Below are 17385 nucleotides of genomic sequence, written 5' to 3'. Positions count from 1 at the left end.
GCCAAATATCTTTGCACCCTGTACACCCATTAGCATGTTTTTTTGTTAAGGTATCATCACATATGTTAATTTGCAGCCATGTCAAGAAATTCTTTTTTTGCTTTTTCTTGTGCATGTTTCACTCACTGAGAGATTACCTATGCTTCTACAACACATTCTGTACTTTCATCAACTCCGAACACGCGGTCGCTTGACTTCCTCAAACTTACCCAATAGTAGGCCTAGTTCATTGTGCTATTGTTCCAAAAACACTGTTTGTTTACATTGAAAGCAATATATTGTTATAACGGCAATCACTATTGTTAATGCTATACTTGGTAGGTAGCAATTATAGTGTCTAGGCCATTGCTTGCTGTTGTCAAAACGTATCTATACATAGTTTTTATAGTGTTAATTCTCTATTATAATTTAGCGGGTTTAATCTATGTAAATCAATTGATGTTTATTCTTGAACTAGCTAAGGCTAGCAGACTTTACTACAATTATGTTCATATACTCTTATTACATAATGTTAACATCTCTATAAGTATTGATTAAAGAAAAAATTAAGCTAAGTTAGCATAATCTAGTGAACAGCCCAACTCATTGCAATGCCTGTCTCTTTTCTTGAGATGATTTCTAGACAAACGCTTATTGCTCGCTTATCCCTGGAAGCCTAACAAACTCTGTTAAAATAGTCATCCATCGTTTTAGATGACTCGTACTTCGCGCACCGTCAGAACCTACCGATATGTTGGCCCCGATGGGCGTGAGCTGAAGCGTGTGGAGACAACAACTAAAACAATCGATGATGACGGTACAGAAAAAACTGAAGTGCAAGTTACAGAAGACCCAGGATTTCCTCCAGAGGCAAGACCATCCGGTGCCCTCCCTCCTGGCGTGAGTTATAGAAACTGTTTATCTTGTATCTTATTTCGCAGTTATTACTCTAGTTTAAACATTGGGAGGTGGTAGGGTGCTTATAGTGCCTATACTGACAGCTGTGTGCATGCCAATATTCAAAGGGATGCAATTTTGGAGAAGAATGCTTCCTTTTGAGTCTAAGTAGACGATTTTCTAGTTCAAGGTTACAGTGAAGTGAAGGTTACAGGTTAGTGCAGCCTCGCTTGGTCAGCTGGAATTTATAGACATGGCAGCAGTGCTGACTCAATGCTCTGCACACTCCGCTCTACCTTGCGGTATTGTGTTTTCTGCTAGTCTGTGGTTTTATGTTCATATAGCATATACTTACTTAGCTCGCAATAACTGCTATCTAATGTAATCAGATATAAGTAGGCCATCGCCTGCTGCCGTTTAATTTTGCAGACTGGCAGCAATTATTGCATTGATCATGCTCGCAGTTAATATCCAGTACTGGCTCATTAACATTCTGTAGTAGAAGATGAAGTTCATTCTTCTCCAGATCAATACACGAACAACCCTCTGCTTCACCAAACTCCTCATGGGCGTGCAGATATGCTGCCCGACCAGTCCATAAAGATGAATTTGCACAATTCTTGGTAGATTTATCAGAAAGTACCGGTGTTTTTCTATTATTTACAATGGTTTTTGATGCTTGAAGTGATCTGACTGCCAGGATGTTTCAAGTTTAAAGTCGACAAAACTTATCACTGGTAAAATGTTCAGAAGAAAACGGTATGCCCAAATGACATCACAAATTGTGCAAAATATTTTTTTATAAAGACACTCTTGCAAACCAGTATGACTCCTGCTGTTGCCTCTGAGAGGCATCTATCGAACCCGTGAGACTGACTCACTGAACCCATAGGGTTCAATCAAGTCCAGTTAAACACCGCTGATTTAGAGTAAGAGAACCCTTACATTTAGCGATCTATTCTTCGTCTGTCCGATCTCTTATGTAGAATTTATTGCATGTCAGTTGACTTAGTGTTATTGTTTAACTGCAATAGTTTGAGCTAAGATGAGATTACTATCAGGACGTTACACCTCGTCGCTTGACTGACTCTCATGGTATAGAAAGTCTCGAACTGCAGACGGCGCAGGCCTCCCCTAGTTCACTGCTCTCTCTAATGGCAGCTTTATTATTATGCTTTGAAAGGTCTGCCGATTGGAGAAGTTTAATCTATGCATCGGCTTTAGATGTGTCTAGGTGATTGCCTCCGTCTGCGGGCTGCTGGGCGATATTGTTGTCCTGCTTTATTATCTGAGCTGCCGTTATGTCTGTCTTCAACATGGGTCTACCTACACTAAATGGTTTTCCCTTTTTGTAAATACCATCCTTCAATATCTTATAGATAATTAGGGTATTGCAATTTAATTCAACTGCGCTGGTGATCGATGCCTAAATCGATCGATGCCTAAATCGATCGATGCGCTGGTTCACACTGTATCGCTGTATATCAGTGTTAATCACACAATACTTTGGTAAACGTCTCTGATAACAATGTTCACACTATTATAAACCCATCTGCGAGTTACATCAGCGATAGTTTGCAACACAGTGTTCTCATTGTACGATGGGGGTCGAGGAAATGATGAAATACTAGTCCCGCAGCAACTGTCATAAAAGACAGTACAGTGCACCCTCGAGATACGATGTTAATTCGTTCCAGAGTTGGCATCGTATGGTGAAAAATTCGTATATCGGGGTATAAAGACCATTGTAATTATACAATGCAAACACCCCATGGTAAAAATCGTCAATTTTGTTTATAAAAATGTGTACATATTGACAATTAGCAACAAAATAGTATGTTAACTTTAGTAATTATAGTTACCTACAGTAACTGTATTGTATTTAGTGTATTTTAATGGTTATGATCTGCAATAAAACGCAAAATTATGTTTGTACCAAATGTAGTACGTACGGTAAGTTCTTGCCTTCAAAAGGTACGCATAACATAAACTTTGAATTCACTTCAAGTAAGTTTAGCTTGCTAAGCCTACACTTAAAACTAAGTTTTAGTATGTATTTTGAACTATTTTACTGAATTTCAACTTTTTATTACGAAATTTTATCCTTCAGCAGTTCCTATCTTCACTTTCACTATAAACTTTAGCCTACCTGGTTGAAATCTTTTTCGACCTAAATCAATAAGGCCGAGCGATGCAGTTATAGAAAGCGGCCTCTCGCACACTTGACCATTTAATGGCTACCGAAAAGAAAAATAAAATTATATTTTCTATACTGGACGTACATACCTTTGGAGTAACGTAGCTGGTACATGTAGCGGGTAAAGCAGAGAGGAGGCAAAAACGTATCAATGCTAATTATGGTGCTGTACACTTGAAAATAAATTTAAAACGTAATGAATTGGAATTTTTAGCACACTAAAAGAAGGTGTCCATTCCTGTCCAATTTTTCTACGAAAAAAATTGATGCTGCAATGCAGAAAATTGCTAGCTAGCGCTTGTAAAAGGATCCAGAGAATGTGGTACAGTAGTTTGTCTTGTATGAAATGTGCACAAGAATCAATGTAACCATACATACAAAGTTTGTACGTATTTATACCCTATGGGGGGGGACAGGGCTTTAGCAAGTTTCAGAAAGTAATGTGGATGCGGCAACTATCTTGAGTAGCTAGTTATATTAGTTACATACATACATACGATGAATTGTATTCACGTAGAAGATAACAAGCCCATATGTAAAGACATGGTTAAACAAGAAAATAAAACATAAAATCAAAAGGAAACAAATAAAATGAATAAAATATGAAAAACATGCCACACAAGAGATAAATAATATATATTATACATGCATTGTTTTAATGTACCAGTCCACATCAGTAAATTAAACACTTAAAACATTTCTGCGAATGTGGGATTTTTTGTATCTTCTACATCCTCGCCTTTACAAAATGGTTGCTCCTTTTGAATGCTGATCGCGTGCATGACCTAGCTCATTCAAATCTTCAGTCGGAAGCTCTTTCTTGTGCTTGCTTTAATGGAGTTCTTGTTTTAATAATAATTGCAATTGCTGATTGGTTGCGATCATATTCCGTGACAATGTTAATAATACGGGTCCCTTCTTTTTATTTACGACATCCAACTTTGTTGACATAGAAATCATTTTTCCTTCGTTTTGTAACGTTTGTATCGGTCTCAGATTCCATAGATAACGAATTAAATGTAGATAGTTGTAGTTATATACGTATGCTGACTTGAAAGTTTATAGTAAAAGCTATAATAACGCTGCAAATGAATATTTGCTCTCGCTTGTGTATTTTACACGAAATTTTCCACGCGGACATGAGAGAAGTCGATCATCGTGTCTCTTCTAAACGTTCTAAGAACGTTTTTGGCAAACTATATTTCGGTGTCTTTTTTATTTCGACGCGTGTTATGAGCACACCGGCGGCCAAATTTTTCCTCGGGCGAAACTTTTTTCAAATTCGTATGGTGAAATAAAATTCGTATAGCGAGGTGAAGATATCACAATATTTGACTTCGTAAGGTGAAAAAATCGTATATCAGGGTAATCGTATCTCGAGGGTGCACTGTATAGATCAAGTAATACGCTACAACCAATCATTACCATCCGAGTGGTAGACACGCTGTTGTGCATGCCCGGCGAACTACCGGGAGAGTTTGACAACTGCAATCTTTCCTGACGGCTTACGGGAGACATAGACGACAAATAATTTCAGGATAGGACAACTCTGATGTACAGCGATGTGATGTTAACCAGCCTTAAAATCCATTTCGCTCGGCTGACAGATTTGTTATAGAGACGATTGACCAACAGCTGAACAAGGTTCTTTATTTTGTCGCTTTGGTTGGATGGCTGATTCTTCCTATGAACATTTCAACTCTTTTAAAACCAACTTGTACTTACTTTTTCTGAAAAGATGACAGACAACGCTGAGCGTAACTCTTTGTTACTATTGACCGCTTGTAAGTGAATCCTATCGGCTGATGCCAAAAGTAAACACAGCTCATAACGGGAGAGTCATGTTGATTATTAGTTTTCAATTTTTATTTACAAATGCCAATATTATCTGAGGTTAATTACAGGTATTTTGAACCCTAATCTGCTTGGGTGCATGAGGATCTGCAGGCCAGGTTTATAGCAGGTGCTTGCTATGCATAACAAAGCAGTTGGTTAGGCCTTCTGTAACTCATTCCCTAGGGTGTGATATGCTTGCTCAGTGCTCAGAACTAAACTCCAATTTCACATCTATTCTAGCTCAAGAGTTACTCAATAATATAGTTTATAATAAAATTCATTCTTCTGATAAAGCTACCGTTGCAAAAGTATTTATACACGAGTACATCATCTCATTCACATCCATTTCAAAATTTATTTTGGCGAAATTATACTAAAGCTGTACTGAATGTTTCATGCGTTTTTAAGATGTGCGCATGCGAGCCAATGACCTGATATTAGGGTTCTGACAATTTTTATGACAGAAGTTTGTTTCGTGATTTTGTTTCAGCTTTCAGATAATTCTTGAGGTGATTGAATCTGTCACAGCCCTATTCTTTCCTAGTTCAATTTATTTCATGAATTAACACTTTTGTACTTATCCGATTTTTTTGAGCATAAGCGTTTAGAAATACAATTCAGTGCACAAAGGTTATTGCCATCACGAGTTCATGCAGATCCATATTAGATAGTTATTATGTTGACAATACATTAATAATATGGATTAACAATTCTGTAAGGAAAGCAATGTGAACTGAGACCAATGACACCCTGATGATTTATTTTGTAGAGCCGGTATGTTAAACCACTGCAAATATCTACAGTATGTGTGTCGTCTGCTATGCCTTAACCACCATGTTTTAATAGCTAAGTAGGCTAATGGTGAAATGCTTGCTATCACAGTGACTCAGTCTAAGCTGTATCGAGTTAAAGTCGATCCTGTGTTTCTCATTATCAGATAAAACTTGGCTTCTTTTTTCTCTCTTGCCAACTGTAAACCTTAATGACTCCGCCAGCTCTGATCTCGATGAGCCTTCAAGGGTGTAGGATACGCCTAACTAGTTGAGAGTTGGCATGCTCAGATTTTACAGTTTGATATCGGTTTAGTTCAATGGAGAGGCCGTCAGGCATTGGCTGAAATTCCTTGGAAGAGGAGCTACGGTTTTTTGTAGCGTCCAATTAATAAATTGTTGGGTTGGTTGTCAATATAGTATAACGAGAGATGGAATGATACGCAGCTATAGTTATATGTGATTTATTATGTAATTAGTATGTCAATGCCCTCCACATTGTCAGCTCATATTATGATTACTGGGAGCAGCTGAGCGATGATGCGTGAGAGAGGCGCTCTCTCAGCAACTTCCTAGAAGGTACATCACTTGTTTACGCTAGTAAGTCTGGTACTAATGCTGCTGCCAAGAATTGAGCCGAGTCATGCAAATAATGAACAGTACAAATTCCTCTGGGCTGCATATTTTTACCGCATGGTTGGCATACATGTGTTACCATTACCGCAGTAGTACGGGTGGCATCTTTGCACTGGTGAGGTCATTCTAGTCTGTCATATTGTGGAGACACAAGTCTGAATTAATCAACAATGACCTCCGAATGAAGGCCTAAACATATTCTGCTTAATAGTTAGTCAATTTTTAGCCTGCATTGAATGCATTTGTGATCATGTAAGCATTTAGTTACCGCAGTCTGACATAGTAAAGTATTTGTACAAATCTCTGGCTTTTGCTGACAACTAACCCTATCTGACTCGCTATTGTGCACGACCGTATGCCCAAGTCAAGGCAAAAACTAACATATTTTTCATAGAAATGTGAGGGTATGTGATCACCAGACCAGGCAATTTGAAAGCACTCTCACACAATATATTCAATATCATGTGTATTAGAAATTTATTGGCATATATTTACCCAATAAAGCCAGCATATAATAAATATTTCTGATGAAGCCAGTGTAGGGTAAATATTTGTAATGAACCAATGCTGCATTTCAGTTAAAAGAGCCTTTGAAATGTTGCTCTATATAGGATGTGTTGGCAATAATTGCAGGTTTTTTAATCTTATTGAATAAAAGGAGCAGCTGTGATTCAGTAGTTACAGCGTTGACATACAATCAGAAGGTTTGTGGCTCGAAACACAGAAGGACCATTGATGGTGTTAGAAGGGTATTCAGCCAAAATTGCTCCTGTGCTAAATCTCATGAGCAAATAGTCACAATGTATTCTGTTTCAGGATATATCATCTGCGGTGGCGACCCTTACATAGAAAAGGCCGGAAGAGGTCGTGTTGTTTTAGCTTTTTGAATATAACAGACAATTTTATTATTTCAACCACCTCATTGCATCACCATAGCATAGCTGACTTGCTCAGAGCATCCAATTGAGACCTTTAATACGTAGGAGTTGTCATTCACCGTTTAAAACTGCCTATCATTCCATCAGTAGTACCATTTGCAATAGCTGGTTCTCCTCTGTAACTAGTTTTGACATCTCGCTAATTATATTTTCTCTACTAGGAATCTGTTTGTCTTTGGTAGATCCCTGACGTCACTGTCAGCCGTAGCAAAAATGTGACATTGTTATTTTGTGGTTACGTCTGATGTGTGACAGGTGTCCTAGTTTTCTATGTCAGAACTCATTGTCGTCAGGGAAGGTCCTCAGCTATCACTTGTTGCAACAGATCAACGGATAGTGACACACTGTAGCAGGTTTACATATGCATAAGATTGGCCAATAATACAATACTTATCTCCTATTGCTTGTTTGACCAAGCCATTATCATGGGTGGATATGCAAAGAAAAAGTGCGCAAAGGTGTTTGCTCCCCCGCTTATCATTGAATGAGTTGCAGGCAAGTATCTTTAGAGTCCTGTGATAGTGATTGGATTCCTTTTGTGCAGTTTTCATCTTCCTATTCTGGTTAATAAGCTTGTGCTTCCATTGTGAAAGATTGAAAGTGTATCTGTTACACTGGCAATAGCTGTATGAAAGGTCTAAAGGTTAAAGCACCTTGATGAAATCTGGGAGAACTCGCTGGTCAACCTGTGGCTCTTCATGCCAAAGTAGAAAGTTATATTAAATGCTAGTGAATTTGTATTAGTTACGCCCATTTAATATTTGTGCTTCCTACTTTGTTGTGATTGGCTGATAATCGATTGGGTAACCAATCGCGACAAAGCGACAGGCATTAATATCAAGTATGTGTTAAAATGAACCGCGAAACACTTGAAGTAGTCAGACTTATTTAATGAGAACTTTGTCACTCTGAAATAGTATAAGGACATCAAAAATTAATATTGTGTTACCAACAAGTTTGAGGAAAGCAGATACTAAAATATGCTATGTATATTAGAAACGTTACAATGAATCGCTTTGTATTAATCTCAAGAACAAGAAATTGTTCTTGTCTGACGCCCCTTCCCCTGCGATGTTATCAAAAAAATATTGCTTCTGTTAATATTTTATTATTCATATTAATTCTATTAATATTATTGTTCTCTAATTAATATTTGCTCTATAACATCGATCTTCAAAGTCGTATTGCAATCGTTTTATCGTATCGTAATCGTATTTTATCAACCCTTTGCCTATCCCATTTGTATCATGTACCCTAGAACACTTATGTATTCGCCTCATCTAACTTTCGCGGAGTCGTCCTCTCACGAAAACTTCATGAGCGAAACTAAAATATCATAACGAACGAGCGAAAACGCGGAATTAAATAGCTTTGTTCATTGCTAGTCCAAGAAACAAATGGCAGCAAGCGATCAAATTGCATTATCGATCTCGGCCACACAATTTTACCTGCACTTTACAATTACAAACTAGTCCCAAATTGAAAATGTTTTCTTACCGGTGAACTGAACCTGAGGAATCTAATTATGTTTGTTCCACTGCATTTATTTTCACATCACTATATTTTCGCACTCATCAGAGCTGCGAAATTAAGTTGCAGCGAAATTTTACTCTGTATGCTACTCACGAAACTAAATACTAGCGAAATATAAGTGTCCTAGGGTACACATGTACAATGAATAGTTCATTAAGATAGTCCTAACATTGTAAAATGATGCTATTGGTCGCAACTATTGGGTGTATGTAGTTATTTCTGCTAAACAAATGAGCTGCATTTCATATTAGAATATTTGTGCAGTCAAAATACAAAAATGTATATGTAAGCTAATACAACACAACCACTAGCATGTAGGCTGTATTCTGATTGGCTTTGATCTGATTGGCTGTCACAATTGATTTTTTTCATTAAAATTACTCAACGCTGTCGATTCTTCATCATGATCGTGGCTTTTTAGCTTTTTGCTGTACTAATACTAGTCAAAATCTATCCGACGTTCTGAATGTGCAAATGCATCTTCAAATTTGCATCGGTTGAGATTATGGCTGTTGATAGAGTGGTGAATTTATATTACAAATTTTATTTGATATTTCTACAGCAAAGTGGTAAAAGTGTTTTCCATGGACATTTTCAATCTCACATGCTTTTTTCTGTAAGTTATGCTGTAGGCGGCAAAGTAGGATCATGCTAACATAGTGAGCTGTACATATAAAAATATCTGTTCTAATTATTATTACAGTAGACTCCAGCCATGTGACATTAATTCCTTCTGGTGTTTTGATCTGCTTATGATTATGATTATGGTTATGGTTCTTCTTTTAATGTCGGTATCAATCATATGACCCATGGCTATCGAATTAAAGTTATTAACGTAGTTATACAGTTATATGCGTATAATTAATTACAGTTTATAATAAATATTATATTAAACACTAAAATGCACAATAAATTTTCACTTTGGCTAACTTTTCACTAATTTTAGTTTCACTCATACAACATGAAGCATTTACGAGACAGACAGAAAGATTGCTGAACTTAGAGAGAGCAAGTGTTGTACCTCTTTTAGGCATTGTGGGAAGGATTTCGCTGAATAGCAAATCAGCATCTTCGTTATTCTGATGTATTCAGAAGCACGCCAACCGCCAACTTTGAATTTCAAGAGACATTGTATTCCGAGACAGTGCTGTAATGAGGGGACGAAAAAACTTAGTGTTTCTCATCCTAAGGTGAAAAATGTAAAACAGGGACGTCGTAACCTGGTTATGCACTGTACTGTAAATCTATCCTCGTAGCTGCCGATGGTACCAGCTAATTATTAAGATTATATAATGCTGTCCGTAATATATGGAGTTCTCATTGATGATGAAGATTCTTCACCTTGCCACTATATCTCTCTATTTTAGAGTATCCATTTTTGCCCATTTTCATACGCTAATCCCTCATTACTGCGTGGCTCGGCTTTGGTGGCATAACTACTTCACGGGCTAAAATTTATCACAAAAATTAACAAACAAATAAAAAATAATAAAATACATAAATTTTTCTCATACTCTGGCCCAGTGAGATCCCTCAGTGAGAGTCATTGTGATCCGCAGTTGTAGTGGTTTGCTGTTTTCTTATTACTGGTTTCTGAAGTGTAAAAGTACAAAGTGGTTACACATCATCACATCATCTTAACCCTTTGAACCCTAACGCTGCGTTCTGACCCTAACAGTGTCAGAAACCCGAATGGCCGGAATACCGGCATTCGCATGACTGTTTACAGTTGCTGTTTTTAAGTAACAACATACATAAACTAATCAAATTGATTCTTGCACAGGGCATTAGACCAGAAATTTCACTTCCATTTTTAATGGTTTTCAGATATCTTTATCTACTTCCTTCATTATAATGACAATTTTTATTGGAACGGTATCGTGCAAAAAATTGATACGACTCGTCTGGTGGGTCATGGATGATTGTGATGCAAATGAAGAATTATATGATACTAACTATCATTTTCCAAATTATTTTGAGTCATGAAATGATGATGAACTTGTGTTTGATAGATGTGATGCTATTGTAAAGATTTTTACAAGTTTTTAAATCGTACAAATTTTTATGGTTTAGCCCGAAAAACTGTGAAACACTAAACTGTGGTATTTGCTGTGTGTTGCGGGACCTTTTTACTAGTGTTTCACCAAATGTCATTGTATTATAAGCATATATATATAACAAAAGTTAAAAACTTCCGATCGTTAGACAAATTGCCCAGGGATACTGACACACATTGACAAGGTCGTCCAGGGTTCAAAGGGTTAAGGTGCTCGACTCTCGAAATTGTTTAATGAGCTTGAAAAAGGGGAAAATGCCTTATGAAATCGTAACTTTATTAGATATGGGTTTATAGTTTCTATTTCCTAAATGTTCACTTATCACGGGAGCACTGGGCCCGATTAACCGTGAAAAGTGATGGAATACTGTTACCGATGTTTTGGAGCAAGTGACCGCTCTTATGTGTGTTGACTTGAGTTCTCAACATCAGCAACAAAAAAGTATTTAGTTCTATTGGCTGACAGATCGGGTCTGTTGTTTCTTTTCCTCTCTATTGTAGCAGTGGACACCCGAGGTGTCTGGTTGTTAGTGAGTTAATGCAACTAGGTCAATTATATGATTATTTAATCTAATTCTCTGTTTAGTCTACCGACCATGACAAATAGCGCAATTGGAAACTTTATGGTGACAAAAACAGTTTAAAGACATTTAATTAGTAATTAATTAGTAAGACAGTAATAAAAAAACATACATAGTTTGATACGTATGTTTTTAAATTGCCCGCCAAATCTAACAATAAATATGTGGCTCAATTCGGTTGCCATGGTCACACGCGTTGCATAACTCATCCATCAATTTGATATTGCCAAAATTGCTGATAATGATAAAAGTTTTGGCAATGGCTCGGGCATATTTGTCAGTTTGCTGTAATTACGTCATCCAAGTTAGCTCTGCCTTATATGTTTAGGGCAATTCTTTATTTTCATTGTTAGCCCTATTAATAGAATGTAAATACACCTGGTTAAGTGATAAAACGATTTGTTTCATGCATTTCCTGTGAGATATCTCAGTAAATATGTGATCGCCCACCTGCATGATATTTCATTGTTTTATTTACAGCATCTGGCTTTCACATGTTTTATTCTGCTGACACTGTTGAAGTTTCATACAAACATGCTACTCTTTGAATCTCTGCCTGAGTACACGCATATATGCCGAGTACACACATATATGCGTAGGCGCTCTTTTGTGTGATCTCTAATTACATGCTTCTGAAGGTTGCTCATTGATGTTTATCTAGGTCACCCCTCGTTGTCGACAGTTGTCAGTTCAGTCCATTTGCAGACCCATGAAGCTGTTTGTTTGTTCAGCAGCTGTTTTACTGGTAGAGTTGTCTTGACCTATTTGTGGACGACCTTTTATTTAATTGGTTTCGTTTTGTTATTGTACAAATAGTGGTTCTGAATCTTGGTGGGCTAGCTTTGCCTTTGAAATATTGCAGTTTTGTTGCTATGTATTAGCGCATAACACAACATTTAAGTTTACCTTTAGCAATGCACAACAGAAACATTTCACTTTTTCACTCTAGTGTCTACACAACACAGCAGTTTCACTTTGTTGCCATACTTAGTGTCGGCACAGCACAGCAGTTTCACTTTGTCACAACCTTGTAACAGTTAGTGTCTAGACAACACAGCAGTTTCATTGAACAATTACACGTCTAGTAACTTTATACGACAGCAGTTTCACTTTACCGCTATACATTTGGTTACATTCAAAACGTACTTAACACATTGATAGCATTTTGAGGTTTTGTACGGGTACATCTTAACTGGTACAGCAAAACAAGTCGTCTGACAAGCTGACTAGCTGACTAGCTTGTTGTTTTACTAATTCCATATTGTACTCAGCATCAGGAAATTGAATGAGCTCACTCGTATGCCGTGAACCCTCACCATACGACATTAATTCATTCCAATACTGACATCATAAGGTGGAAATGTCATATAGAGGGGTATAGGAACCCATAATAATTATATAATGCTGGCACCCTTGGTGAAAACTTCAAAATTTTATATACATACTGTACATATTAAAAACTGGCTACAAAATAGTATGTTAACCTTAGTAACTATAGTTACCTACAGTAACTCTAGTGTATTTAGTGGTTATGATCTATAATCTGCAATGAAATAAAACATTACTACAATGTAGGCCTACAGTATGCGCCACACGTACTGTAGAGAGTTCTTACCTTCGAGGCAGACGTATAACAAACTTTAAAGTTAACTTAAATGGATTTAGTCTGTGCAGTGATTGGCTCTCGCAAATGATTCTGTTGCTCCTATTGGTCAGTGCTATGTTCTTGACATTGCTGTTAGTTGCGCACCGTTTTAGCACCTACTCTAAAGATTTTTTCAGTGTTACGATAGATGACCGTTCCTCGACAAGAAGGCTCAGAATCGTCACATTTATGCACCTGTAAACGGCTGCAGTCTGCACCCTTCTTGAGGTTTCAAGGTTCAACTGGGGATATCATTTTATGCTAATCAGGTTTTTGTTGTTTTGAAGTTTCATCAGGACTTATCTGTTCATGTTGGTACATGAATGTGTGTGTTTCCTAAGCTAATGCCAATCCTTTTAAATCATCTGATCAAAGAATCCCATGAGATAGTAGTAGTTTTCTTAGAAGTATATATGCCCTCGGACACTTATGTATTTGCGTCATCTAATTTTCGCGGAGTCATCCTCTCGCGAAAATTTCATGAGTGAAACTAAACTATCATAACGAACGAACGAAAACGCGAAATTAAATAGCTTTGTTCATTGATATCCACAATAAAATCATCATATTAGAAATGCAGGTAATTTTCGTGTGTGGTTGGGTTCATTGGGAAATTTCTGCTAAACTCGTTACCCCGAATGAGCAGCATGGCTAAGCAAATTAAGATAACGAGTTTTTTTGGAAAAGCCAAGACTCTTGAAGAAGATGATGACATCAGTTTAGTCAACGTATTTGTAACTGATGAGGATGAAATGAAAGTCTGGTAGGTGAAGTCATAAAATTGAATAACAATTATTGTAGTGATGAATTTTATTACCAACCAAAAATAACCCTCACCAGGTCCAACCATGTTATACAGTTCTGGTTGTGAAGTTGGTTGTTATCTATTTTCTTCTTCTTGGGACTTGAGTGTGAAAGACATGTGAAAGTCACAGCGGGAGGGACCTAGACGTCATTGATAGTCCAAGAAACAAATGGCAGCAAGCGGATCAAATTGAATTCTCTATCTCACCCACACATTTGTACCTGCGGTTTACCAATACATACTAGTCCCAAATTGAAAATTGTTTCTTATTAGAGAACTGGACCTGAGGAATCTAATCTGTTTGTTCCACTGCATTTATTTTCACATCACTATATTTCCCCACTCATCAGAGCCGCGAAATTAAGTTGCAGCGAAATTTTACTGTGTTTTACCCACGAAACTAAATACTAGCGAAATAAAAGTGTCCTAGGGTACATCTGTTCTCATCATTGAACTGAACTGCACCACCGCAGAGTAACATGTTTGTTGATACTTGATGTGGAAAACCTCTTTGATTGAAAAGCTCATTCCAAAAACATGTCTGCTTATTAGGTGATAGCATTGCAATAGCAAAACAAATGTCCCATCATATTTTGTCTGTGAAGGACACAGAGGAAACTGCAGATTACTGTTATAGCCTTATTTCCATGGTCTCACACACGATGCCCTGCTGGCTCTTTTTTGTAACAGACATTGTTATAAGCCCAAAATACATGTTGGATGAGAATGTTAAACTAATATTATGAATTTATTTTTCAGAAAAAATTCATACTAACATAGAGCTAAAGCTAATTCACTGATTTATTCCTCACCAGATGTGTCATATTATTATGCTGGAGAAAAAAAAGGCTAATTATGTGCTAACCTCTTACCAAATGTTTCATACTATCTTAGGGAGCTAAGGCTAATGATTCAGCCTTAACAAAGGACTGGCCTGACAGTTATCATAGAAAGGAGGCTTTCTCACTGCCAGCTTTGGTAAACACTTTGTAGATGTACTGCTTTCTTAAGCAGAGATTATGCATGTGGCTCCACATAGAAACACATTATTCATAGAAGTACAGTCCTTTTTGGAATTGTGTGCCCCTGAACAATCCATTTTATTAAGTGTTTTGTTTAGTGCAAACCAGTGTGATTAGACTAGCACATCATTATGTATTACAAGTGAATACCTACCGTAGTAGCAAAATACTCCAGGTTTTACTCTGTTTGAACAATGAATGGTAGTATTGAATGTAGTGTGACCTCCTCTACTTACATATTCAACCTGTCACTCTTGATTACTAACGATTCACTGTGTGCTCCATGTTGCAGTGCTGGGACATGTCCGGCCAATCAGATGCCACTGACCAGCCCACAACCCAGCCAGATTCTGGCTTGTCGGATGATGCTTTCGGTTCAAATTTTGATTCTAAATTCTCACATCAAGATTTCCCCGACAGGCCAATGGGTTTTGGGCTCTCCGGTGGGTCAGGCTGGGGTTTTCCGGGTAGAGACATCGACATCGGATGGCGAGATAGCTGGGTAACGTGTGCGTTTGTGTGAACTCCCTTGTAGTTAGTAACGGCTCTAACGTTTTTGAGTCAGCGGTAGCTATATCTTTTCTATGCTTATCGCTTCATAGCAGCCCACCCATACGTGTGAGCAGCACCTCATGTAGCCTCAGTGTCTCATGTAGCCTCAGTGTCATAAGCGATGACCCGCTTCTCTTTGTTGCTACTTGATGTTCATGTAATCTTTTTTAATTTTACTCTTTTGCTACCAAATCGATTTCTTTACCAGGACATAATTACATATTAGGTAAAACCTAATATTTGACAAGGGAGCATATAAGTTGTCATAACTTGTGAACCACAGTCTATAAAATGTTTTGATACGAAATTAATCAACATAAAATTTCACATCAGTTGATGCCGTAACAAACGTAACAAATGCCACAAATGCGTTGCAGAATGAGGTCGGACACTTTTCTGGCCGGTTTTGCTAAGACCATGAGCGTGTAGTGCTGTGCGATATGACACCACATGCCAAAACGATAAATTGGCCCTGTGAGCTATCGATATCATTCAGTATCGAAACTTTGGAGTTATGCTCTCTCGATATAGATTATTGTGCCGTTTCACCAAAAAAAAATACAAAGGCGATAATCGTGTGCAAATACAAAACAATTATGAGTTGTATTTTCTCTCTAACTTTATTGAAGAAACTTTTATGAAAGATTTTTTCCACCTCGCCGGTCTGTTTCTAGAGGGTTCTCAAAGATAAAGGAAATCCGCGGGCTCGCAAATAAGTTTTCAGCAACTAGTGCTGTGCTGATATTGAGTCACGAAAGCCAGCGATAATCGATGTTGGTTCTGCCAATTAAACAGATATTTATCCTCTTGACATGTTATCGAAAACGTCGATACACCTGATTCCAAAATCGACCTACAAAACACCCCAAAATGATCTCGTCCCACACAAAATCGACACCTATCGTGCAATATCGTTTTATCGTGCAGCACTACGAGCGTGTCCGAGTTGGACGAGTTATCAATGTTATTACGGGTAATAGCATTTTTGCCGTAAACTGTAATAATATTGCCGTTGTGTTTGAAGCCTACTAAAGCCGCACCACCCGGCTCTTGGTTATACGGAAACACTTTGCTGAGTGCTGGTGTTACACAGCTTGTGGTAGCGAAAGAGTTAGTTTAGACAATGGCCATCGTGATTGGTCAGCATTTTATCATGAGGTCAGCGGTCTAACGACCTGTATCAGAAGTCATTTGTTCATTTCTTGTCATTTTTAGAAACAATTTCTGATACTTTTTAGACCTATTATAAACAAAGATTATATTCTTTGTGAGAAAAAATGTTTCAAGGTTCTGTAAAGCTAGAAAAAGTTGTGAATCTAAATATTTGTGTTGTTATAAAACTACTTGATCAAAAGAATTTCAAAGCTGAAGTGAAGTTCATTACATTCATGTAGGAGTTATCTTCTTTTCATCTCTCCGCAAGGTTGAGAGTCCTACTCATGACAAACCGACATCCCAAACTTTTGTTGTACATACATCATTAACACATTGCGGTTTAATGACGACTTTGGACCGTGAGTTGTCCTCTCTCTGATGAGTATGCTAATCTTAGATCGTGTGATCAAATTTGGTTAACTTTGATTGGTTACGATGGTTAAATGACAAGTCCTATGGTAGAAAGAAGCTACTCTTTACATTGTAAATTTTCCTGATAAGCATAATTTAAGCAGACTAATTGCCAAAAAACTGGTCTTCCCCAACACTATGTTTCCATGCTTCGTATTGGTTTGGAGTTGCTTTCACTCCGGGCTAAATAAACGGTAAAATTGCTTCGTTACATTAGTGCAAAGGCATTCGCTGGCGAGTACATTGACATCATAGAAATGCTGACTGCTGATGAATCCAAATTGATAATACTCGAGTAAGCTCTCCCCAGTGGAGGTAAAAAGTTTGAGCATATTTTAGCCCACAACCCGTGGGTCCTCATCACATTGAAAG

At 37.5% G+C, this 17385-nt stretch overlaps 1 protein-coding gene across 4 annotated transcripts in view; it reads left to right on the top strand.

Moving 5' to 3' along the window:
- The window catches only part of LOC137399863 (calpain-9-like), a 50224-nt gene that overhangs the window by 687 nt on the left and 32152 nt on the right, over positions 1-17385 (top strand). For 3 of the 4 annotated variants that reach the window (XM_068086112.1, XM_068086110.1, XM_068086111.1), the window contains exons 2-3: positions 694-879; positions 15188-15397. In XM_068086112.1, coding sequence (XP_067942213.1) covers positions 694-879; positions 15188-15397 — 396 coding nt within the window. The remainder of the gene's footprint in view (positions 1-693; positions 880-15187; positions 15398-17385) is intronic. The other variant, XM_068086113.1, reaches the window with a different exon arrangement.

Source organism: Watersipora subatra, chromosome 7, assembly GCF_963576615.1.
Source record: "Watersipora subatra chromosome 7, tzWatSuba1.1, whole genome shotgun sequence".
NCBI classification, from domain to species: domain Eukaryota; kingdom Metazoa; phylum Bryozoa; class Gymnolaemata; order Cheilostomatida; family Watersiporidae; genus Watersipora; species Watersipora subatra.
This window is presented reverse-complemented; position numbering and strand designations above follow the sequence as displayed.